At 54.1% G+C, this 24552-nt stretch overlaps 2 protein-coding genes across 2 annotated transcripts in view; both read right to left on the reverse strand.

Annotated features, from left to right (window-relative positions):
• TRPV4 (transient receptor potential cation channel subfamily V member 4) overlaps positions 1 to 8064 on the reverse strand; it is a 58386-nt gene extending 50322 nt beyond the window's left edge. The window contains exon 1 of the mRNA XM_084763235.1: positions 8059 to 8064. The gene's annotated coding sequence lies outside the window, so the exon portion shown is untranslated. The remainder of the gene's footprint in view (positions 1 to 8058) is intronic.
• Positions 3291 to 24286, reverse strand: GLTP (glycolipid transfer protein). Its single transcript, XM_084763236.1, has 5 exons — positions 24052 to 24286; positions 9777 to 9835; positions 7870 to 8003; positions 5952 to 6102; positions 3291 to 4409 (listed from the first exon to the last, which is right to left on the reverse strand). Exons 1-5 carry the CDS (start codon positions 24152 to 24154, stop codon positions 4227 to 4229), a joined length of 630 nt encoding a protein of 209 aa, XP_084619362.1. The 5' UTR covers positions 24155 to 24286; the 3' UTR covers positions 3291 to 4226.
• Between the last annotated feature and the right edge of the window lie 266 nt (positions 24287 to 24552).

A 24552-nucleotide genomic window follows, 5' to 3' on the forward strand; every position in this document is an offset into this window, starting at 1 on the left:
CAGTGCTGAGGAACAGATTTATACTACCACACCTAGCTCCTGAGCTCAACTCTTCCTCCATTTTTCTTTTTGTTTTTAGAGACAGGGTTTCTCTGTGTAGGCTTGGCTGTCCTGGACTCTCTTTGTAGACCAGGCTGGCCTCACCTGCCTCTGCTTCCCGAGTGCTAGGATCAAAGGTGTGTGCCACCCCCACACAGCATCCTGAGCTGTTTTTTATTGATGTGTTGGCATGGGCTCTGGGGGCTAGGTTGTCCCTTCAAGAGCTCCGGTCAGGTGGCAGATTCAAAACAAACAAACAAGCAAACAAATAAATATTAGCAAAGGTGAGGAGTTTTGACCATCTCCTATGCATCAGGCATTTTATTATTTAAAAAAAGATTTATTGCACAAATGTTTTTGCCTACATGTATGTGCACCACGTGCACCGCAGTGCTCACAGAGCTTAACAGAGGGCATAAGAAGCCAGGCGTGGTGGCGCACGCCTTTAATCCCAGCACTCGGGAGGCAGAGGCAGGTGGATCTCTGTGAGTTCAAGAACAGCCTGGTCTACAAAGCGAGTCCAGGACAGCCAAGGCTACACAGAGAAACCCTGTCTCGAAAAACCTTAAAAAAAAAAAAAGGCATAAGATCCCCGTGGAACTGGAGTTACAGAGGACTGTCACCTTCAATATGGGTTCTGAAAGAGCAGCCATCTCTCCAGCCCTATTTTTAAATTTTTATTTCTGCATTAATCACTTTCACCCGGCATCTTACATGATCCTAAAAGGTAGCGATGCTCCTCTTTCGTACACCTGGGAAAAGCGAGACTCAGAGAGGCGCACAGACTTGCATCCAAAGGCTGTCAGGTAAAAGTGACGGGGACGTTCCTAAGACTCCACCAGTCAAAAAGTTAAAAAAAAAAAAAAAAAAAAAGACTCCACCAGTCAGAACGCGGAAGCTGACTGTGCCCGCCCGCTGTGGGCGTGGCCTTCCGAGAGCGCAGAGGAGGGGCTGGCAGGCCCCGCCCCCTGTCCACCCAGCAGCGGCGCGTGCGGACAGCGCCACCTACCGGACACTCGGGAACTGCGGGCAAGGTTCCATGGCCGAGCTAGGATCTGTTGGTACCGCAACAACAGAGGGTGGGAGCTGAGCTCTGACTGGTCACACCTCACAGCCCTCCACGTGGGGGTGCAGCTTTAACACTCTCGCTAAGCAGCAACAAATCGCTGCAGACTCTGTGGTAAGATTTACTGTTGTTTTTTTTGGGGGGGGGGATGGTTGCGTTTTGGGTTTTGTTGTTGTTGTTACTGTTGTTTTGGTTTTAAGAGAACAGAGTTTCTCTGTAGCCCTGGCTGTCCTGGACCACGCTGGCCTCGAACTCACAGCGATCCGCCTGCCTCTGCCTCCGGAGTGATGGGATTAAAGGCGTGCGCTCCGAGTAAGACCTCGGTGGTGAGGAAGCAAGCTTGGCGGGAGCTTTGGTCTGTAACAGGCACTGCTTGGAACTGCTGGAATTTTTTGGCAGTAAGGGGTTTCGTGCGGGAGTGTGTGTGTGTGTGTGTGTGTGTGTGTGTGTGTGTGTGTGTGTGTGTGTGTGTGTTGCAGGGGCGCTTTCTCCTCTGATAAGTTAGGGCTCCTGACATCCCAGGTGGCTGTGATCTGATATTTTATTTTATTTTATTTTAGATTTTATTTATTTATTATTATGTATACAATGCTCTGTCTGCATGTACACCTGCAGGCCAGAAGAGGGCATCAGATTACATTATAGATGGTTGTGAGCCACCATGTGGTTGCTGGGAATTGAACTCAGAACCTTTGGAAGAACAGGCTGTGCTCTTAACCACTGAGCCATCTCTCCAGCCCTGTGATCTGATATTTTAAAGTACATTTCCTGAGCCTGGTATACACTCTGTACTCTGTGTGTGTGGTTTCTCTCCCTGCCCCAGGCAGACCTCAGTGCCCCAAGGATGAGCTAGCTGCCTGTCTCTGGACTCAAAATCTGCCAGCCAGTGCCCCAAGGGAAGGGAGCTGGCCCTGGGCAAGTCTCTCCTGAACATGGCTCGTTGTGGGAAATCGGAGCTAGACGGAAAATGCGGAAGTCTTCATAAAGTGTCGTTTCTAGGAAACCCGGTCTCCTAAAGCAATTGGAGCGTAGGAAGCATGGTGGCATTCTTAAATCATATCAGGAAGTAAGAGACAGTGACCAGTCGGCCACGTCCAAGGAAAGCCCTCCAAACTGACCTGGATTGAGCCTCCAGGGGGGGGGCGGGGGACCCATGCTTTTCAGGGTGAAGCTCCAATACCACAGCAACAGTGTGCGGTGCAGACACCTGAGTCTGCTCTAGGTCACACCACAGTGTCTGCGCTCTGGAGTGTCCCCTTCCCGGCCACCCCGAGTTCCATGGAGGCCCAGTGCAAGATCCGCAAGGTCCAGCCCCAAGGTGTGGCATCTCACCTGCAGCCCTGCCTCCCTCTGGACACTGACCTGCCTTGTACAGTAAGGTTGTCCAGAGGTCAAGGAAGGCACTCCCCTCTCCATGTAACCCTCCCATAGGAAAGCGCACCAGCCTTTGGTCAGAGGGCTGGTCAGAAACCGAGGCACCTGAAGAGCCCACCTTCCCTCCCCTCCTTTCTAGCCAAGGGACGGCTGTTTTTCAGTTCCTGTGTAGAACCATGATTCTGTCTTCTCCTTCCTCTTCTTCCCAACAGTCTTGCTATGTAGCCCAGGCTGGCCTTGAACTCACAATTGTACCTCTGCTTCTGAATGCTGGGATTATGGCCACATGCCACCAGCCTTCAAAAGGAGCAACATGCGTGAGTTTTCTCAGAAACCAAGCTCTCTTAGCCTCTCTTATGTGGCCACGAGTTATAGCTTTTAAATCAGAGGTCACGGCAGGATTCGGTTTGAGGGTCTGTGGCTGCAGCCAAACCTCTGACCAAAAGCAGCTCAGGGGAATGGGAGGCTGTGTCTGGCGTACGGGCCACAGCCCATCAGAGTGAAGTCAAGGCAGGAACCTGGAGACAGGCGCTGAAGCAAACACCACAGAGGAGCGATGCTTATTCCGACATTTCACAGACAGCTCAGGGCCCAGGTGGGCCTGCCTGCCTGCATCAATTAGCAGTCAAGAAAATGCACTACAGATGTGACCTCCCCACCTCCACCTCTTCCCCCCTACCCCCACCTAGGAGGAGGCAGCTCAACTGAGGACCCCTCTTCCCAGACGTGCCGAGCTAACTATGACAGCCCCCAACTGTAACCTTTGACACAAAATAAGAAAAGGATCAGAAGCCACAGAAGGACACAGATGTGATTTCAAAATATAGACTTATTTATTAAGGATTACTTAGTTTCTGCATAAAAATCACCAATTGTTCCTCATTGGGTTTTTTCTTTAAGACACATCAATTCTTTTAGGGTGTGTTTACCCCAATACTTTAAAAAATATAGCTCTTTTAGCGCCAGAAGGACAGTTAAGGCAGCAAGGCAGTTTCTTGGGTCTCCAGAGCTGGAGGGCTCCCGCGGCAGGTGGTTCCTTAAGTTGGAATAGCCAACCCTGAAGAAAATAATTATGCAGAAGAATGCAAATACAGTCACGTAAGGTCACCTGCGTGTGCCTAGTCACTCGTTTGAAAAGGCTTGCTGGTACTTTTCAACTTTAAAAAAAACAAAACCTGTCCGACAAAAGACAGAGAGAGAGAGAGAGAGAGAGAGAGAGAGAGAGAGGGAACTCGGGGCTGGTAATGCTAGATACGCGAGCCATGTGAGGACTCCGGCCAGCCTGTTTTTTAAACAGAAGCCGCAGTAGGGACCCTGCTGAACTTCCAGACTCTATTGTCCTCCAAACACCTAAGACATCCTTGGGCCAGATGGACGAGGCTTCTTTGCTGGGTGAGGTGTGTGTCTCCCCTGAGCTGGGCTCCCCTGAGCTGGGTAGAGGAGGAAAAGACAAAACCCTAGGAATTGATCGTTAATTGAAGGTTAATAGGGTTTGACCGCACTGGAAGGAAGGTGTGCTCAGCCTGGGCTGCTGGGAACGCTGGAGGGGGCGGCAGGTATTTATTGCTCCGTTAGAATAGGCAAAAAAGAAAAAAAGAAAAAAAAAAAAAAAGCAAATGATCTCTAACAAGCCGAGGCTGCCCCCCTGCAGACCCAGGCTGGCCTGGCGGCTGAGCTGGGGACGCAGCTTGATTCACAGTGATTCCGGGTTGCTTGCTCCCACGTCGCTGGCGGGCGTGTCGGGCGCCTACACCGTGTAGTCAAGCTCTGCGTTCATCTTGGTGTACATGTCATAGATGGCGTCGATGGTGGCCGTGTAGTTGACCAGGAAGAGGCGGATCTTCTCCAGGCACTCTTCCTCCGTCACGTTCTGCCCCTTGGAGAGCGCCTTTAGGAAGTCAGACTTGTAGGGTGCTGCATACAGGGCTGCCTTGAGGGGCGAGAGGGGAGGCAGGCGCAGGGTTAGGGGGAAGGACCAGGCTAGCGCACTGGGCACCCACGTTGGGCAGGACTCTCTGCTCATGTTGTTGGAAGGGAAAAGAAAACTAAAGTGCCTGTTCCTTGCCCCTTGTAGGGGACAACAGGACACCAGCTTGGGGTACAGGCAGGCATGAGTGCAAACTGCAGTGTGTGCCTGAGTAAGTTACTTAGCTACATCTACTCAGTCGGTTAAGGAGGTGACAGCCAAGCAAGGTGATATGCTCTTTCAGTGCCAGCACTCAGGAGGCAGAGGCTGGCGGATCTCTGTGAGTTCGAGGCCAGCCGGGATTACATAGTGAGATGCTGTCTCAAACACACAAAACCACACAACAAACTGATTGGGGAGCTCCACATAGCGTGGGGGCACATTGATGCTCAGTGCAGCACCTGGGGCACATCGCTCTGTCCTTACGGGTGACACTTGGCTAAACTGGGGGGGAGGAGTGTACTTCAGAAGGCAGAGAACCCAAAATTCACAGAACCTTACAGTCAGAGGGGAAAGGCCCAGCCAGATAAAACACCCAGACCCTGGCTTGTAGGGTAAGAGGAGTCATTCCTGATGAAAACAGTGATCGCTTTGCAGCCCTGAACCTAAGCCACGCGCTGCACATCGTGCAGACTGACTCCTTTTCCCAGAGAACCTGAGGTAGGGCTCATTTCACACCCCTGTGAGGCAGGCTCCCGGGGGCTCACCTTTTATTTCTGAGACGGGATCTGACTATGTGGCCCAGGCTGGCTCAGAACCCCTGTGCTCCACACCACCCTAGGAAGAGGTGCAGCCACCAGCCAGGGCCAGTGCTGAACCCGTGGGCCTTGAGATCATCATGGCGGAGGGCAAAACAGCGCCCACTAGTGGTGCACTCGCAGGTAGCTGGGGTGGCACACAACAGATCCTACCATTCCTGAGTGCTTGCAAGGGCTTAGAAGGAAGTCGGTGCTGGGACAGTAGGATGCCCAAGATGACCCCTGGCCCCAAACACACACAAGGAGAAGGCCCAAAGGTGGAGGTCACACTTCCCGCCCCATTACCTGCTCTTCCTAACTGGACCCAGCCTGCCTTGGGACCCTTCCTGTCAGAGCCTGGGTTTCCTGGGGACGTCATGATGGCCAGGGTCGCCATGGACATGTGGAAGGTCCCTTCCTATCTCATCCATAAGCCTTCCAGCCTGATGGGCCCAGGGGCTCTCAGCTACCCGGGCTGCCACTAAAGCCCTTTTTGGGAGCTGTGGTCACCATCACCCCAGCATAGGTCACAGTAACCCGAGGGCCACAATCTATACAGCAGCCATCGCCTTGGGGGCCGGGTCTTTCTTCCCGTCTGCATCTCGTGTGAGGCACAGTGAGGCCTGCCTGCCCACCATCACCCTGGTTCTTGAGTTTGCAGTTGTGTCAGCTGTGGAACCAACGGGCTGAGGTACCCGCAGGAGCGCTGGGAAGCACCAGCAGCCCCAGATGGGGTTGCGCGAGGCGCCTCGGGCCCCGTGGAGCTCACCTTGAAGATTTTCTGCACCAGCCAGCCATGGTACTTCTTCAGCGCCATCTCGTAGGCCTTGTTGGCGTTGACTCGGATGAGGTTCGGGTGGTTCTCGTCCCGCTCCCCGTCGCAGATGCTCTGCAGGAACACCTGGATGAAGCGCAGGCCCCTGTGGGCAAAGGGAACAGCAGTCAGGAGCGGCTGGCGTGCAGGGCAGTACCCGCCCACGTGACATGGCCTGAGAGCAAGGTGACAACCCAGCGCAGCTCAGGCCTGGGGCAGTGTCTCCCTCAGCAGACCCTATTCTAGGTCCTTGGGCCTCTCGTGGCTTAAAAGATGAAGCCAGCAGCCGGGCCTGGTGGCGCACGCCTTTAATCCCAGCACTAGAGAGGCAGAGGCAGGTGGATCGCTGTGAGTTCGAGGCCAGTCTGGTCTACAAAGCGAGTCTAGGACAGCCAAGGCTACACAGAGAGACCCTGTCTCGAAAAAACAAACAAATAAACAAAGGATGAAGTCAGCGTGGCCCTTGAAGAGTTCAAAGGTCAGAGATACCTCAGGCACACCGCCTGCCCAGGCTGTTCTCCTCGGCTTCAGGGTCTTCCCAGATCTGTGCACTGTGCTGCCTGTGGCTGCAGTGAATCCCACCTAGGGACTGCACGGGCCAGAGTGGGGGACTTGAACAGAAACCATGCTCTCTGCCAGCTCTGTAGTGCAGTTAAGACAACAGGAAAGGTCCCCAGAGGCTCCTTGTGTTGAAGGCTTGGGCGTTACTGTGGGAGGTGGGGCCTTGCTGGAGGAAGTGGGTCCTTAGCTACTTCCTGTTTCCTGTCAACCATGAGGTGAGTAGCTTCTTCCACACAGTGCTGTTACTAAGATGTCTTGCCTCACAATGAGACTAGAATCAGTGAAGCTGACCAAGGACTGAGCCCTCGGAGACCGTGGGCTAACAGGAACCTTTCCTCTCCATCTGGCTGACTGTGCCATGGCCACAGAAGTGTGACACACACGGGCCCGTATCTACTTCCTTCAATCACATGGAGTCAAACCAGGCACCATTAGCTCCTGCCTTCTCTGCCCCTCACAACCTGACTGGATCCCAAGCAGACATCTCTGCTCCCTTCTCGAGGGGAGGGGAGCTGGGCGCAGACCAGGCAGGGCTTTGGAGCGTGCTACTCAGAGCCGGCTCCATCCCACCTCGTCATCACACTCATCTGTGGCAGGCTCCCGGGCCAGCACCGCCTTCCTGGTCACCCACTGGCCCACATGTGACGTAGCTATGACCATGCTGCTAGATAAAGGGACTGACTAGGAGGTGTCTCTCAGTGGCAAGGTCAGGCAGTGTGCTGGGGCAGCTCCTAAAGGAGCCCTGCCCTGGTGACTGCCAGGCCCACGTGGGAAATATGTGTTGGGGGCTTGGAGGTGGGACTCAGGGGTCACGATGTCCTCCTGGGCCCAGGTCCCTAAGATGGCACCAGTGGAGACCCTGCAGGGAAGGGCAGGAGTCCCTGGTTTCTCTGAGGTTGCTGGTATCAGGCAGCTAGAGAATTAATTCTGGGGCTAATGGACCACTGAAAAGATTCAAAGCAGGGCCACTGTGCAAACCCAATAGCACCCCTACTGTATTTCTGTTGAGAGACTCATAATAGCCGGGCACATGCCTATAACCCCAGCAGAGGCAGGTGCATCTCTTTAAATTACAGGCCAGCCTGGCCTACAAATTAAATTCTAAGTATGACAGCCAGGGCTACACAGAGAAGCCCTATCTTAAAATAATAATAATAATAATAATAATAATAATAATAATAATAATAATAATAATAATAATAATAATAATAAATTAATTAAAAATAAAAAAGGAAGTAGAGAAAGAGACTTGGGAAGTTTCGTGTCACTGTTTAGTGCCATGGCCCAGCCATGCCCCTAAGGCCCTCCTCACCTTTTCAGCCACAGCAGTGCCAGTGTGGCCCCCACCTTGGGCCACTCCGCTCCGTACATCCCCTTCTCCACCTCCAGGATGTTCTGCAGGGTCTTGAACTTGGCTGGGTCGGTGTCGTACACGGCTTTGATCTTCTGGAATGGAGCAGAGGTTCGCACATCACAGACCGCCAGCAGACAGCTTCCGCACACCCGGACACGGTGTCCCATCCTGTGCCCACTGCCACCCGCCCGCTCCGGGGTACCGGTGCCACCCGGGACCCTCACACCATTCTCAGAACCCAATCAGCAGATTAGGACACTGAGGCTCAGGGTAGTGACTCATCAAAGGTCAGAGGGGGAGTAACTTGCCAAGGCTCCCAGGTTTGGGACAGGACGAGCAGGCCCTACCCTGGCTGGCTCCAGAGGCCATGTCCTCTCACCTCTATTGACACTGTCACAGGCATCAGTGGGAGGAGCAGACACAGGCAAAAGGGTTCAAAGTTATCCATGCAAAACAGCCCCTGAGCCGGCACCAGGTCAGTCTGATGAGACTGGCTGAGCCTGAATCCCACCCCTGCCACTCCCTAGCTGTGTGACCTTGAGTGAGTCATCCACCACGCTGAGCTTCAGGCTCCTCATCTGTGTGTGAGGAGAGTGACAGCAGAGCCGGGGTAAAGTCCTATGGGCTAGAGAGAAGGGACCACACAGCGAGACCCAAGCCCTGTGCCACCCTCAGTGTACATGGAGGAGTCATGCTGGGCCACTGTGGACTGGCAGTCTTCTTCTTTTCTTGGGGTGGGATGTCTCATTAGATAGTCCAGGCTAGTTCTGACTTCCCTGAGCACTGGGATTACAGGACTGCCTGCATGGTGCTGCCTAGCTGCAGTGTGTGTGTGTGTGTGTGTGTGTGTGTGTGTATGTGTGTGTGTGTATGTGTGTGTGTGTGTGTGTATGTGTGTGTGTGTATGTGTGTGTGTATGTGTGTGTGTGTGTGTATGTGTGTGTGTGTGTATGTGTGTGTGTGTGTGTGTATGTGTGTGTATGTGTGTGTGTGTGTGTGTATGTGTGTGTGTATGTGTGTGTGTGTATGTGTGTGTGTGTGTGTGTGTGTGTGTGTGTGTGTGTGTGTGTGTACGCACGCATATAAGTGTTGGTGGAGACGAGAAGAGGGCACCAGATCTCCGGAACTGGAGTTACAGGCAATTTTGAGTTGCCCAGTGTGGGTGCTGGGAATGTGTCAGGCCTCTGAAAGAGCAGCAAGCACCCTTGATCACTAAGCCATCTCAACAGCCCCCCATCTTTATTTTTTAAGACATGGCCCCTCGCTGGCTGGTGGATGGCTGTCAGGGACCCACCTCTGTCCAATCCTCCAGCACTGGGTTATTCTTGTACCACCTAGTCCCACTTTTTAGGGTTCTAACTCAGGTCTGCATTGTGTAAGACTGAGGCATTTCCCCATCTCTGGAGTTTTGGGGTGTTTGTTTGTTTGTTTGTCTGGTTGGTTTTTTGAGACAGGGTTTCTCTATGTAGCCCTGGCTGTCCTGGACTTGCTTTGTTGACCAAGGTTACCTAGAACTCACAGAGACCCCTTGGGATTAAAGGCACGCATTACCACACAATGTTCTGCCTGCATGTATGCCTGCAGGCCAGAAGAGGGCGCCAGATTTCATTACAGATAGTTGTGAGCTATCATGTGGTTGCTGGGAATTGAACTCATGACCTTTGGAAGAACAGTCAGTACTCTTAACCTCTGAGCCATCTCTCCAGCCCTGGAGCTCTTTTTTGATGGAGGTGGGTGGCAGAGTGTCAGGCCGACTCTGAGAACATTGGCCCTGCCTGAGAGGGGCTAGGACTCCATGCGCCCTCCTCTGGTCCTCAGGCTGGGAGCTGGGCAAAGGCGGGTTCAGACCCTGGTGGGGTGCTTACCGTGATGTTCCCACTGATGTCTGCCTTGATGGGCGTGAACACCGGGGACCCCAGGCAATCTGGGAACAGAATGAGACGAGATTAAAATTTCCAACCAGGGTGGCATTCGGGGCACCACAGGCTGTGGAGGACCATCACCTGCGTGTTTGCATGTTTAGGGGCAAGGAGAATCATTTATAGGTGTTTGGAAGGTCGTGTTGCCAGGTGAGTTTGGAGGGTGCTGGGCTCTGGAGCAGACTGTCACCCCAGAACAGGTCAGAGCCTCTGAGGGCTGGTGCAGTCGCTCTCCCCAGCACGGCAAGAGAGCTCTCTGCAGCAGTGGAGATGCCCCATCTGCATTGTGCTGCCAGTGCCACATGACCTTGGGCTTGCCCTGTGTTCCCTCACGTTGCCAGGGCAGGCTCAGGCGGGCTTGGGCACCGTCCTTCAGAGAGCTTCAAGTTTCCCATCTTGTGAAGAGGACAATAGGACCCATCAAAGGGGCGTGACGAGCTGTTCTGTTCCCATGTGGAGGCGGGAACCCTCTTGGTGGGTCCCAGCAGAACGGGGCGTGGTGCACGCAATGACACCTTGGAGCACCCAGCCCAGGAGCAACCTGGCCATACTGTCAGAAGGTGAGCTGTGCTCCTGCCTCTTCCCCCAGCTCGGATCCTCTTGGCAGCCAAAGCTGCTTGCAGAGGAGAGGTGCAGGCCTTCAGCGTCACATTCCAGTATGGGCCTCACCCTTGGAGGCTGAGCAAAGTGGCTGTGTTCCTCTGAACCCCTCTCCTCTCCTCTGGGAATTGGGCTTGCTAAGTATGAGTCAGCTGAGGACACAAGGACACCACAGCAGGTACGAAGTGGGTGCCAAGCCCACAGAAGGGAGATGCCACTGACCAGGAGGCTGGCCAGGGCTTTAAGGACTTCACAAATGACCCCTGGGGGAGAGATTCTGCAGGTAAATTCCAGTGAAGGTGACCAGCACACTGGACTGGCTGCCTGGAATATTCTTTCACTGGGAAGAGGTGTATGATGGAAGCACCTGGGATGAGACACTTGCAATGACACACCCGGGATGGCACACCTGGGATGACACACCTGGGATGACACACCTGGGATGACACACCTGGGATGGCACACCTGGGATGGCACACCTGGGATGGCACACCTACAATGACACACCTGGGATGGCACACCTGGGATGGCACACCTACAATGACACACCTGGGATGGCACACCTGGGATGGCACACCTGGGATGGCACACCCGGGATGGCACACCTGGGATGGCACACCTGGGATGGCACACCTGGGATGGCACACCTGGGATGACACACCTGGGATGGCACACCTGGGATGGCACACCCGGGATGGCACACCTGGGATGGCACACCTGGGATGGCACACCTACAATGACACACCTGGGACGGCACACCTGCGATGGAACACCCTAGCGTGGGGTGATGGGTGAGGAACAAGCCTGGTGGTCGTGAGGCCTAACACTCCTCAGTGGGGCATATCGCCCTGCCTGTATGCCTGTCTTCTCCTCTGTCACCTGGGGGCAAAGTGCTTAGTAGGGTAGGCACAGGAGTCAGCAGTCAGGATTTAAGACTAACTGACTAGAGCTGTGTGTGGTGGCGCATGTCTTTAATCCCAGCACTTAGGAGGCAGAGGCAGGCGGATCACTGTGAGTTCGAGACCAACCTGATCTACAAAGTGAGTCCAGGACAGCCAAGGCTACACAGAGAAACCCAGTCTGGAAAAACCAACAAAACAAAACAACAACAACAACAACAATAACAACAACAAAAAAGACCCGACTAGCTCACTAGGCATGGGGCACAGACCTGTAATCTTCACATTTAGGAGGTGGAGGCAGGGACACTGAGAGTTTGATGCAAGCCTGGGCTACAAAGCAGAACCTCTTTTTATTTATTATGTACACAATGCTCTGTCTGCATGTACACCTGCGATCCAGAAAAGGTCATTAGATCACATTATAGATGGTTGTGAGCCACTATGTGGTGGCTGGGAATTGAACTCAGGTCCTCTGGAAGAGCAGTCAGTGCTCTTAACCTCTGAGCTGTCTCTCCAGCCTAAAGCAGAACCTCTCAAAAGAAAACAAGAAACAATGATGTGTCTGGGCTGGGCTGGGGTTACAGCTCAGTGTGGAGCCAGAGTGCTTGCTTAGCACATGTGAGGTCCTCGGTGTGACCCTCAGCACCAAATAAATAAATAAATAAAGGGCCAGAGAGATGGTTCAGTGATGACCTCGCTGCCAACCCTGGTGACCGGAGCTCAGTCCCTAGGACCCACATGGCAGGAGCACAGATTTGTCCTTGACCCACTCACACATGCATCCTCATACAGATAAAATGCAAAAGCCAACTTAAAAGTATTTCAGATGTACTTGGTGCCCAGTGAGGGGCAAATCCTGACAAATGGCTTTAGTCACTCTGTGGCGCCCTATTTCTAGAGTCAGGCTCCATGACCTGGCAAACCTCTCCAAACCTCTGCAGAGTGCAAACCCCACTGTACACCCCACATTTCACTTTTTTTTTTCTCAGAGATCTTGCTGTGTAACCCATGGTGGTCCCTCCTCAGCTAGGATGACAGGTGTGTGCCACGACAGCCAGCCCACTGAAGTCCCTCACAGAGCCCAAGTGGCTGCCCCGTGGTGCAGCAGGCAGTAAGCTCTAACCCTCACGAGGCCCAGCAGGCTCCTGGTAGTCCTGAGCCCATCCTGCCTGGCTGTGCACCTGTGAACTGGGTGAGCGGACTGTGGGAACTGGTCTTCCAAGGAAGGCTCTTCTCCCACACTTTCCTGCATGTGCGTATGAGGGCCGGCAGTGTCTTTCCTGGTCGCCCTCCTTAGGTCTCTCACTGAACCCAGTGCTCACAGGAAGGCATCAAGCTCCGGGGGTCCTGCAGTCTCTACACCCCTCCCTGCCCCATTGGACAGCCCTGGTGTTGTTTTGCCCCCTTGGGTACCAGGCATCCAGGCTCAGCCTCATGATGGCACAGCGAGCATTTTACCTATGGCGTCATGCCCCTGCCCCTTTGTCTACATTCTTTAGTGTAGCGCAGTGACCCTCAAGTGCTAGTTTAAGCAGCCACCCAGCCAGCCGGCCAAGATGGCAGAGTCAGTGAAGCAACTTGGCCTTCAGTTTCTCTCCCTATAAAGTGAGACGCCAAGCTGGGCGTGGTGGCGCACACCTTTAATCCCAGCTCTTGGGAGGCGGAGGCAGGTGAATCGCTGTGAGTTCAAGGCCAGCCTGGTCTACAAAGCGAGTCCAGGACAGCCAAGGCTACACAGGAGAAACTGTCTTAAAAAACCGAAGAGGGGAAAAAAGTGAGACTCGGAGGACTGTGCAGGGCGGGGCTACTGCCACACAGGTTGTACATGTGGGGGACACAGAGGCTGAATGCACAGCAGCGTGAGTGATCGTCAACTACAGACTTCAAAGGGAAAGGCCGGAAGCTGGGCTGGATGACAGCGTGGGCTGCCGCAGGCTAGCGCAGGGCTCTGCCTCACCGCTGACTGGAAACAGCCAATGGTATGGCGCCGCGCATGCGCCCTGGCAGCAGGAGAAAAGCTATTGTTTCCCATTGCCCTGACAGTGCCTGTCGAGGGTCACAGAGCCGCTGTGTGGGCAGCTGTGGGCAGCTGGCACTGGCCCCACAGCAGCCGCCATTGTGTGTGTGGCTGGTGGCTGCTGCCCAGGCCAGGGCACCCATTGTGCTGTGGGGGAAGGGCGTGGCAGATGGAGGCCGATGCTGAGGCGGGGACTGTAGGCTCCATGAGGGATTTTAAGAAGGGGAGCAGGCTTGGTGTGGGGGTGCACCCCCCCACCATTCTGGAGCCTGATGATGCAGGAGGGTTATGGTTTCTAGCAAGCTTGAGCTATACAGTAAGACTCTGCCCCCAAAAGAAGGAAGGAGACTGTCAGGCGAGCGTGAACCCAGATGGGTGGGCAGGAAAGGCCTGGTGGGCACCTGTCTACCTGCCACTTCAGAGGCAGCTGGCTCTGCCTGTGAACCGTGACGCTGACGTGACTTTGACAAGCGAGGTAAGAACGATGAACATGGGCCCTTCGCTCCCTACAGCCCAGAGGTGCCGCGCAGAGGGAAGGGCTCCACGTGCCGTGGGCTGGGGGCTGCCTCCCGTGGCTGGCGTGGAGGCCACAATCACACCCAAGGTGGACAGCAGGGCTGAGGTACGCCACTTTAGCTTTCCAGAGTGTATCTGTTGGTGTGAACTCAGAACAGTGCTGGGGCAGGAACCCGAGCTCATGGTGGCCTCCTTTCTCATAGTTAAACCCGTGCTGGCCCCCACCCAGGGCAGAGCGCAACTTGTTCCCACAGCCTGGCCAGCCGGACCGCTCCCCCAGATTCAGCAAACCACCTTTCTTGTTTGACTAGTTTTGCAGTTCCCCCAGACTTGTTTCACCTTCCTTAGCTGTCATCAACCCACCTGCTGCCTGGAGGGAGAGAGGGCACTTGGGGGAGCTTTCTACTTTGTTCTGTAACCCCCAGAAGGAAGGGAGCTGCCTTTAAAAACAGGAAGGCCCGCAGTGCCACCCCCTCCTGTCATCGCATAGCCAGCCCCAACAGGCAGGCCGCATACAGGAAGGCTCTGGTTTTTTAAACAGTAATGGAATGCCTTTTATGCCTAGAAAATCGCCCCCATCACCCCCACCCAGAGAAGCATAAAAAAGGTCAAGGAATCTGATTATAAAAGCCAAGAACTTCTTATAAGAGGCCATCAACAGAGTGGGACACGGAGCAGAGAAAATGAAGGCCGCGCATCACCCCAGATACAAAGAGTATTTACGGAACAATAAGGAGCCGGTCTTCAGGTCTTTAGAATGAGTGACGCACAGGTGAGACAAGACCATGGTGCTAAATCTCAACGATAAAGGAAGAAAAGCCAACTGAACGGAGCTCTTCCCATCAGCCCCGGCCTCAGCCATCCTGGAGCACAGCAGCTAGCGATGGTCAGAGGCTAACAGCGCATGCTGCCCTTCCAGAGGACCTGAGTTCCGTCCTCAGCACTCCTGTCAGGACGCCAGCATCAAAGGATCTGATGCCCTCTGTGGGCACCCCCCGCGCACATGGTGCATTCAGACACACACATTAGAAAAACAAACTCATAAATCGAACACTAACATCCCTGCTTCTATAGAGCAAGCCACTTGTAACTTTCTAGATGGGGTCATGATGAAATATATAAAGGGGTGGCCTGGTGATGTCACGGGCTCCCTCAAACCTTCACCACGGGGCACTATGTTGAACGACTTCAGCTTTGGGACATCTTTGTTAAAAGCATTTGGGTCGTTGGTGGCCATTTTTTCCTTCTTTTCCAGCCGATCCAGGAGTTACTGGGAAAACACACAGCAAACAGCCAAAACTACCCGCAGAACAGAAGCAAATGGGTGTGGGGACAGCGACAACTGTGCCTGCACAGGGGCCACCTATGGCCTCCTGCCTGAGTCTCTGCCACAGCCCAGAGAGCAGAACTGTCCCCGCCAGCTTGTCACTACATGCCATCCATGAACCTTCATTTCCTCCTTTTCTGCCTTCAGCGTAGTTGGAGAACACAGGTCATTGTACACAACAAGGCCGCAGCCCAGCCGGAGTGCGCTGAGTGTCAGGGCGGGGCTTGCCAAGCATGCGCAGGTCCTGACTCTGTCACAGTGTAGTGTGCAGCATCGCAGCGTGGCCACATCAGCCATAAACCCTGCACTTGGGAGGCTGAGGCAGGAAAACCTGAACTCTCTCCACTCCACCTGCCCGGCACACAGCTTTGCCACAGCAAGATGCTCCCAACGTCCCATTATGGAGAAAAAAAAAAGTAAGAAATTAGCCATGTCCTGTTCCATCCCTTCACTTCCTCTCAGAAATAACTTTCATTTAAGAACAAAGTGTCATCCCAGTTCTCAGAGGCCAAGGGCACGAAGATGGAGGGTCGGAGGCCAGCCTGTGTCACGTGACCAGCCCCATCACAGGCAAATGAGCGAACACTTGAAGACCCAGGATGCTCTCAGCTTTTGAGGAGACACACCTACTTCAATCCCTGAGCCCTTGTTTCCAGGGAGTGGTCACTATGTGGCAAGACGCGCTGTGTGGTGTGGGGAGGCTCTGTTGCAAACATTTTTCATAACCAGATAGTAAAATCTGTGAGACACTCCTGGCAGTTTAACTTTACAGGTCCTGAGTTACGAGATCAGAATGTGAGGCTCTCAAATTACAGGTGATGGAGATGGATGTTTTATTAATTGGGGAGGGAGGGGTGTCCAGGCTCAGGTCACAAGCCGGGCCTAAGGGTAAGAACACTGAGGACACCCACGGTCTAAGGCCGGCTCTACAAAGGAGAAAAACCAACCCAGACCCTTAGGAAGCCATGCTCCGCTTGGTCTACAGAGCAAGTCCAGGACAACCAGAGCTGCTACACAGAGAAGCCCTGCCTCAAAACAACAACAACAACAACAACAACAACAACAACAACAACTCCACGCTGCACATGCACACCATCTGCCCACAGCTGCCCTCTTTGATAACGGCCAGCCTTGAGGCCAGGTGTAATGCACACCTTTAGTCTCTGGGCACTCAGGAGGCAGGGGCAGAGGGAGAGGGAGAGAGAAGGGCAGAGGCAGGAGGATTTTTGTGAGTTTGAGGCTATTCCTGGTGAGTTCCAAGCCAGCCAGAGCTATATAGTGAGATTCTGTCAAAATAAAAACACAAAATAAAGCGAAACAAACAAACAAACAAACAAAAAACCCAACCAACCAACCAAGAACAACAACAAAAAAGCCAGCCTCAAGTTGCAAGTAAGATTGGGAAAATCAGCTCTGACTTGCTGTATGAACGGGGAGAAATTAGCTAACGTCTGAGCGACACTTGCCTTGTCGGTAGACCGAGGATAACGCTGACAGAGAGGCTGCGGGCGAGGCCTAGTGAGGGGCTCAGCACAATTCCTGGCGCCTCAATAACAAGGCTTATGTTTATTAAACCTCATCATCCTCATCTTTCCTACAGGCAGGGCTTTCCTTAGAGAGGGAATCCAGAAAATAACGATCCAGGCTGTTGGGAAGCAGGAGGCTGGGGCTGTGTGTGGTGGAGCGCCTGCCTAGGAGGCACAGCACAGTAAGGACTGAAGAAGACAGCACAGAAGGGAGGGGGCGGGGGAGGAGAAGGGCTGACGGACTGAAGAGGTAAAGCCGGCATAAGTTAGCTGGGCATGACTTTAAAAGGGGGCCTGGGTGGGAGTCAAGAGAGTTGTGTGGACCAAGTGCACACAGAACATTGGGGTGGGGGGCTGCAGGCCTATCTGCAGGCCCTGAAAAGAGCATAGTTAGCCACACTGTAACAACAAGGGGAAATGTAACAGAAGCAGGGAGACTCACAAAGCCATTTACAAACCAGAAACAATGAAACCTAAGACCAGAGCCTGCTCTTCTCCCGACAAGCTGTAACACTGTCACCAGTCACACCCAGCTTCCACTCCCCAGCCACAGGGCAGCCCAGAAGAGGACTTGCAGGACTTGCAGGAGAACTCTGAAGATGTCAGCCTGTCCACCCCGTCCAGGGCTCCATCTGCCTCAGGGTCCTCTTTAAGGAATGCCAGGGTCCCCTTACTTTTTCATAAGGGTTAGAAATGAGTTTGCACCCACTCCCACGCTCAACCCCCGAGGGCCATCTTACGGGGGTCAGGCCAGCTGTGATGGGGCGGACATGGGTTTCACAAGGTCCTGGGCCAGAAGATCTTCCATCTCCTAGCTGCTTATCCTCCGCAAGGAGTGCTGCCCGCGGTCAGGCCACAGGAGCGCCTGACTTCCGTCCCTAACAGACTCCCAGCGCCGTGCCTCACACCTCTGCAGACCAGGTGAGGAGGTGCTGGTGTCTGTACGCCTAGACACACACTTGGGCATTTCCTTTTCTCTCCTGCTCTCACCCTAACAGAGGCCAAGCAGGCTCCAGGCAGGGACCTCAGAGCTGGACGCGCTGAACGGAAGAAGACCTGCAGGCCATCTCAGGAGGCCGGAGTGAGCAAGGGGACGGCCCCGGGGGGCCCAGACCCACTCCAGGTGGCCCTCAGCTGCACTGGAGTGATTCTCATCCTAAAGCAGCCAGCAGCTGGCCATGGGCCCTGGCAGGCAGTCACCAAGGCTCGGCAATGCCTTCTTCCTGGCAGAACCGTTCCCCGGGGCTGTACTATGTGCACTCTGGCAGCCTCTCTCACCCATGCGGAGGTCAAGTGCCTCTAGACATTAAGCACCGTCATCATCTTTTGAGGTCACCTCCTGGGGTTCCAGGTGGCAGGTGTATGCACTCAGACCTGGGGGCCTCAGCTGGGTGCTGTTCGTGTTTCTTTCCACAGCCTTGTCGAGGGTATTCAGGGCATAAGTATGGCAGGAAACTCGTCAGACTCAAAGTCACTGCTCCCCTCTGCACTTCCAAGGCAGCCATCCTACAGACTGGCAGTTGGTCACAGACCCAAGGAACTCAGCTGGGACAGCCAGCACTGGGCGGGGCTCACCACACATCTGCAAATGCCTCCCTCTGCTGCAGCCACCACCACGGAGTGGTAAAGTTGAACAAATTAGGGGCTGGAGAAATGGCTCAGAGGTTAAGGACACTGACTGCTCCTCCAGAGGTCCTGAGTTCAATTCCCAGCAACCACATGGTGGCTCACAACCATCTGTAATGTGATCTGATGCCTTCTTCTGGCCTGCAGGTCTACATGCAGGCAGAACACTGTGTACCTAATAATAAAATAAATCTTTTTTTTCTTTTTAAAGTTGAACAAACTAGGACAGAAAGGATCTCTTTGGCTCGGTGTCCCCTCAGGGCAGGTCTTCTGAGTGTGTCCCCTTACCCCAGTACAGTCTAGGCCCCCTGCTTTGCATCTACAATCCAGCTTTCAGCATTCCACCACAAGGATTGTCACCAGCCCAGCCTGCTGGAGCAGTCGGGGAGCACAGTCACACTTTCCTCTCTAGGAAGAGTCAAGACTGAACAACCCCCAACAGACTTGTAATCCTGCAAGACAAAGCACAGCAGGGCTGCAGCCTGGTCCTCAGCCCCAAGGGCTTGATGCACCAGGGAGTGTCTTCGAGACCGCGTGGCAGGAGGCACTTCCCATGTGGACGGCCTGTGCGTCCCGATTAGAGGCAGCACTGCCCTGGTTGGTGCTCCCCAAGCCAACAGTTCCTGCGCCCGAGTCACTCTAACTTGGCAGGAGGGTGGTTAATAGAGGGACGCCATGCATCTGCCCTGCAGCTCCCAGGCCACTGTCCATGTGGCAAAGCCATCACCATGTCAGCTTTGTCGGGGGCCCAGGGGGCTGTTTCCTCTACTGAAGAGGAAGCCGGGAACACTGGGGAGGCCAGATGCCTGAATTTTGGTCTGGCTAGACATGTGTGTGTGTCTGTGTCTGTGTGTGTGTGTGTGTGTGTGTGTGTGTGTGTGTGAGAGAGAGAGAGAGAGAGAGAGAGAGAGAGAGAGAGAGAGAGAGAGAAACCCAGAAAAGCTTTATAACTTCTTTGGCCTTAGTTTCTTTGATTGCAAGAAGCGGATGATTTTGTGATTCTAAAGTGCCACCTCTACCTCCCCCCAACGAAGCAAGCATTAAATCAAAAGAGACAGAGAAAAGAGACTTTCTGGACTCGTTTTAGGAATATTTAATAAGTGCCAGGCACCTGCAAGGCCAGATTCTAAGGACCTTGATTTAGTTGTGCTAAGGGTCACAGATGAAGAAAACACATCCGCAGACTAGAACCTCAAGAAGTGAGAGGCAGAAATTGTTGCTTTAGGCTCCTCCATCCCTGGCTCTTTCCTTAGATAAGGACAGTAAATAGGTGCTACCTTGTGGGCCAACTTTAATGGACCAAGAGCGGCTGTTCTTGGGAAGGTGATGAGGCTTTGTAAGCTCAGGCGGGGACACAGAACTGTGATTGATTAATAATGTCTTCCACAGGCGCAGGATGGGCAGGGCTATGTCTTCTGACTTAGTCAAGCATTTTAATTAATTAATGTATTTATTTACTTACTTAGAGACAGGGTTTCTCTGTGTAGCCCTGGCTGTCCAGGACTCGCTTTGAAGACCAGGCTGGCCTCGAACTCACAGTGATCTGACTACCTCTGTCTCCCGAGTGCTGGGATTAAAGCCTCCCCTGATACACACACACACACACACACACACACACACACACACACACACACACACACACATTTTAATATGAAAAGAAAGCCTAAGCATTTTCAGCAAGAACCTAGGAAAAGAATGGAAAAGGGGGGAAAACACAAACCAAAACAAGCAAGCAAGTAACCCCTCTCTCCTCCCCCCAAAAACATCCACTTTCTTGCCACCAAGTGTGGTATAGACTGGTAAGCCCAGCATTCTGGAGGCTGAGGCAGGGGCACCACAAGTTCAAGGCAGACTGGACTACAGAGAAAGGTCTTCAAAATACTAAAAAGTACGTAAGGGAAAAGGAGTCCTGGGCACTGAAGTTGCTCAGAATCACAGACCCCAATAGGTTGTGGGAGCCTCATAGAGGAGAAAAGGCTTTCTGGGTGGGGTTACCACTAAACCAATTCCTTAAGGACCTATGGACTCCGGCCAGACAAAAGGAAGGAGGTGTGTGAGCCAGGTGGTGTGCAGAGAGACCAGAAGGGCTGACACCAGAAACGCCCTGGGGACCGCAGCAAGACGCCGGCTGTGGGGCTGGGAGTCATTCCGCAAGTTGCAAGTCGGTAGCACAGATTTCAGGCCTGGGCAACCGGGAGCCGGGGAGGCTTCGAGCCACGGAGGGACATCATGGCGCGGCCTCCCGGACGCTAGGGCGGCTGCATACCTGACCTAGAATATCAACAGCAGGAGCCACAGGTCAGCTCCGACACCGATCCGTCGGTAAGATCCAGTTACGGGGTCAGGGGAGAGAAAGGAGATGGGTCAAGGAACAAGCCTCTCAGTGGGAGCATTCAGGCTGGAGAGATAAGAGGGGGGAGAGTCCCCAAAGGGCAGCAGGCTGGCATGTGGCCCACACCCGTAGAACAGGCAGCGTGGGTGCTGAGCGAGCCCAGCCGCCCCGCCGGGCCCAGGCCACACCTGAGGAGTTAGGGAAGGTGGTTGTTCCAACAGGTCCAGGCCTTCCTGCCCTTGGATCCAGCAAGTTCACTTTTAAAACTGAGAAACACCCAAAGAATTATTCAGAGATGCACACCTGGACATGTTGGCAGCAGTCCTGGCTACAGCAGTGACAAGTTAAGAGGCCATGTGGGTGTACACGGGGGTGCTAAATTGTGACCACATTGAGGCATTAGAATCCTAAGCCATAGGAAATGACAAGTGACATCGGAAGACAACCTTCCTATGCAGTTAGATGGAAAGAGATATAGAAAGGCGAGTCTAGGAGGAAAATATTCTCAAGTGACAGCAGAGGGTTGCTCTTTAAAAGTCCTACCTACTCCAAAAGCTTGTGAGGTGCCAGCAGTTTGGAAGCTGAGGCAGGAGAATTGCATTTGAGACCAGCACAGTGAGCTCCAGGACAGAGTGAAATCTTACCTGGGGGAGAGGGGGGTAAACAAAAAACAAACAAACAGCCAGGCACCAGTGGTGCACACCTGTGATCCCAGCTCTCTGGGAGGCAGAGAGGCAAGTGGATCCCTGTGAGTTAGTTTGAGGCCAGCCTGGTCTACAAAGCAAGTCCAGGACAGCCAAGGCTACACAGAAGAAAACTTGCCTCAAACAAAACAGGTAACAAAACCAAAAGGCAAACAAACCCTAAAATGATAGGTTTCTGAAACCACGTATGGTAGTGCGTGCCTGTGACCCCAGCAGCTCAGAAACCGTGGCCCGAGCTACATAGAGAACTCCAGGCCAGCCTGAGCTATAAAACCCCAGTTCCAAAACAAATAATGTCTGTGAAAGAATTAAGTGAGCTAGTTAACCTGTACTAGGTCCTTAGTTCCTAGCAGGTGCTCAGTAAATGGTGGCTGTCATTTGGTGCTGCTCTGCTTTCAGAACCTGTTCCCACAATGCCTCTCACACCCCTTGTGGCCATCACTCCAGCTCAGGGCCACACACACTGTGCTCAGCTCATCCAAGTGACTGAGGACACCCCAAAGATCTAGACCAAGGCCCCACCTTACAGCTGACAGTGGGTCTCCAAGGCCAGGGTGAGAGAACCCTCCTGAAGCCTGCATCCACAAGAAAGCTCCACCCAGGAAAAGCACTTTTCTAGCAGTGCCAAGAATGACCCTTTTTGGGTGAACAGTGGATGGCTCTGGTGCGACCTGTGGTGCCAGTTAACCCTTCCCAGGCCAACCCCACTGAAGCTTCCGTCTAAATGGTGCCTCTGTCCACTGCTGTGACACCCCACAGGCCAGGATGACAGCAAAGACAAGGGTCCTTTGAGACCAGGAGCAGGGAGGGAGGGGCAGTCCTCTGCCCTGGCTCCAGATGCCTCTCCCCAGCTCCTCACAAAGCAGCTTAGCCCCACAAGGGGTGCCCCCAAGTGCAGAGCGGACATGCCATCGCTTCCGTGGGACCACTGACAAGGCTTCGGCATGCTCCGTGCTGGGGCTGTCCTGTGTCTTGAGGGGCCGTCTAACAAGTACCGGGATCGCACCCTCTAGCACTCAGCACTCCTTCAACTACAAGGAACAAAACCGGCCCCACACACCGGCAGACGCACCCTAAGGAGGAAAACTGCCCTCGCTTGAGAACCACTGGCTCCAGTAGATTTTGAACCCAGGAGTGCCTGGCCAAGGGGGACACAAGCACAAACAAACACAGTGTTGTTGGGGCTAGCACAATGGCTCAGCAGGTAAAGGAGCTCCCGGTGAAACGCCATGACCTGAATTTGATCCCCAGAAATCCATATGCTGCAAGGGAAGAACTGACTGACTTCTGAAAACTATCCTCCAGCCCCTGGTGCACAAACACAAATAAATAAACATATTTCAAAAAACAAAAACAACATAATGCTGTCATCAAAATCAAAGCTAAAGGCAGCAGCTTCCTCTAGGAGATGCAATCTTATCTCCAGCTGAGATAAAGATGAAAAGTGGGTCTTACCCAAGCCCGGGGACCTGGGCACAGCAGAGGCTGCGGAACCCTGAGACCCTGCTCCACGCTGGAGCCTCAAACACACAAGTGCATTCAGGGTTAGCGTTAATGTGGGTTAGACATCTGAGGAAAGGGCCCAAAATTAAGAGTCAAGAACGTCATACATAATTTCCTTTCCACAGCTAACATCTGCTCTTCAAACGCCCTCACGCAGTCCCCAGAACCAGCCCACACTAGCACGGATGGGGACTCTCAGGGTCAGGAGGAAAACTGGTGTAGATCTACATGGCCACACACCCGCTGTGGGAATTACTGCCCCCACGACCACTAATCATCTCCAGGGGCCAAGTAAGCAGATGTGCGAGTACTAAACCTCAGGCTAAGGGGACCTCAAGCTTCTGTCCAAGTGCGGGTTTCAACTGGACTCTACCCTGGGGGCTGGTGTCCTCTGGCAAAGTCACCAAGTGAGCTGACAGGGTAGGGCGCTGGGAGCGGCCTCACAAAGAAGAGCGCAAGGCTCAGGTAGCACCTGTTGTGGACGGCAAGGCAAAGGGCAGGGCAGGAGGCATTGGTTTTCCTACCACTTTCCAACAAGGCCTGGGCTGGAGGAGGGGAGCAGAGAGGGGATCTGAAACTGACTTGGGGAGCCATTCCAGCGCTCCTAGGAGCCTCCTCAACTTGACATACGGAAGACAGGACTTTCTCCTTTCCAACCCAAAGTGAGGCAGGGGGTTCGAGCTAAGCACCCTACCGCTGACATCACCCCCACAATCCAGCCCCGTTCTCCTGACCCCTCTCCTAGATGGAGGAAACCTTTTCGTGACTTCCTCTAAAAAACAAAACAAAACAAACAAACAAACAAAAAAGCAACAACAACAACAACAAAAAAACGGCCCTTGAGTTTTGTAGCTCCATCTTCAAGTCCGTAGAGGTGGGGTTGGTCTTTGATCTGGGGTGGGAAGCGGCTGGGGAAGGGAGGGGTCATTCGTTCTAAGGGGTGGGGGAGAATTGAGAACCATTCTGAAAGGGACGGAAAATCGAAGGCGGGGGATGAAGGCGTTCGGCGGGGGAGGAGGGCTGGTGTGCAGCATGCCCACGGTGCAATAGTAAGCGACGTTTGGGTGCAGTGGGTGAGAGGAAGCAAAGGCTGAGCTGCACCTGAGGGAAGAGGAGCGGGCGGAGAGAGCTGGGCAGGTGGCGAGGGCTGACGGCGCCAGGGACTCACCGAAGAAGGGCGGCAGATGGGCAACCGCCTCCAGGAAGGGCCCGGTCTCGATCTGCCGGTCTGCGGGCAGCGGCTTGAGCAGGTGCTCGGCCAGCAGCGCCATTTCGGGGTCGAGGCCCTTGGTGATGCCCCAGCCCGCGCCGAGGGCGTCCGCGCCCGGGCTGTCGCCGCCCGCCGCCTCCCGGGACGCCAGCGTCGCCACTTCCGCCCGCGCCACTCAGCGAGCGCCGAGCGCCGCCCGCAGGCCGGGGCCATGGAGCACTCGGCCCCGCCCCTCCGAGGCTCTACCAATGGGCGCCCGCCGCCGCGCCCTCTGGACCAATGGGAGCCAGCCTCTCCCGCCGCCGCCGCGCCATTGGTCTGGGGGGCGGGGCTTAGCGGAAGCGCGGGCGGTGGGCACCAGGTGAGCCGCGCCCAGGTGGGCACGTAGCATGGGTCTGTTAGTCACCAGCCTTCTCAGCCCCCAACCTGGGGTCCCGGTGGGTGTCGCTCTGGTCCCAA

The sequence above is a fragment of the Acomys minous genome (assembly GCF_964271855.1).
Source record: "Acomys minous genome assembly, chromosome: 16".
Classification (NCBI taxonomy): Eukaryota; Metazoa; Chordata; class Mammalia; order Rodentia; family Muridae; genus Acomys; species Acomys minous.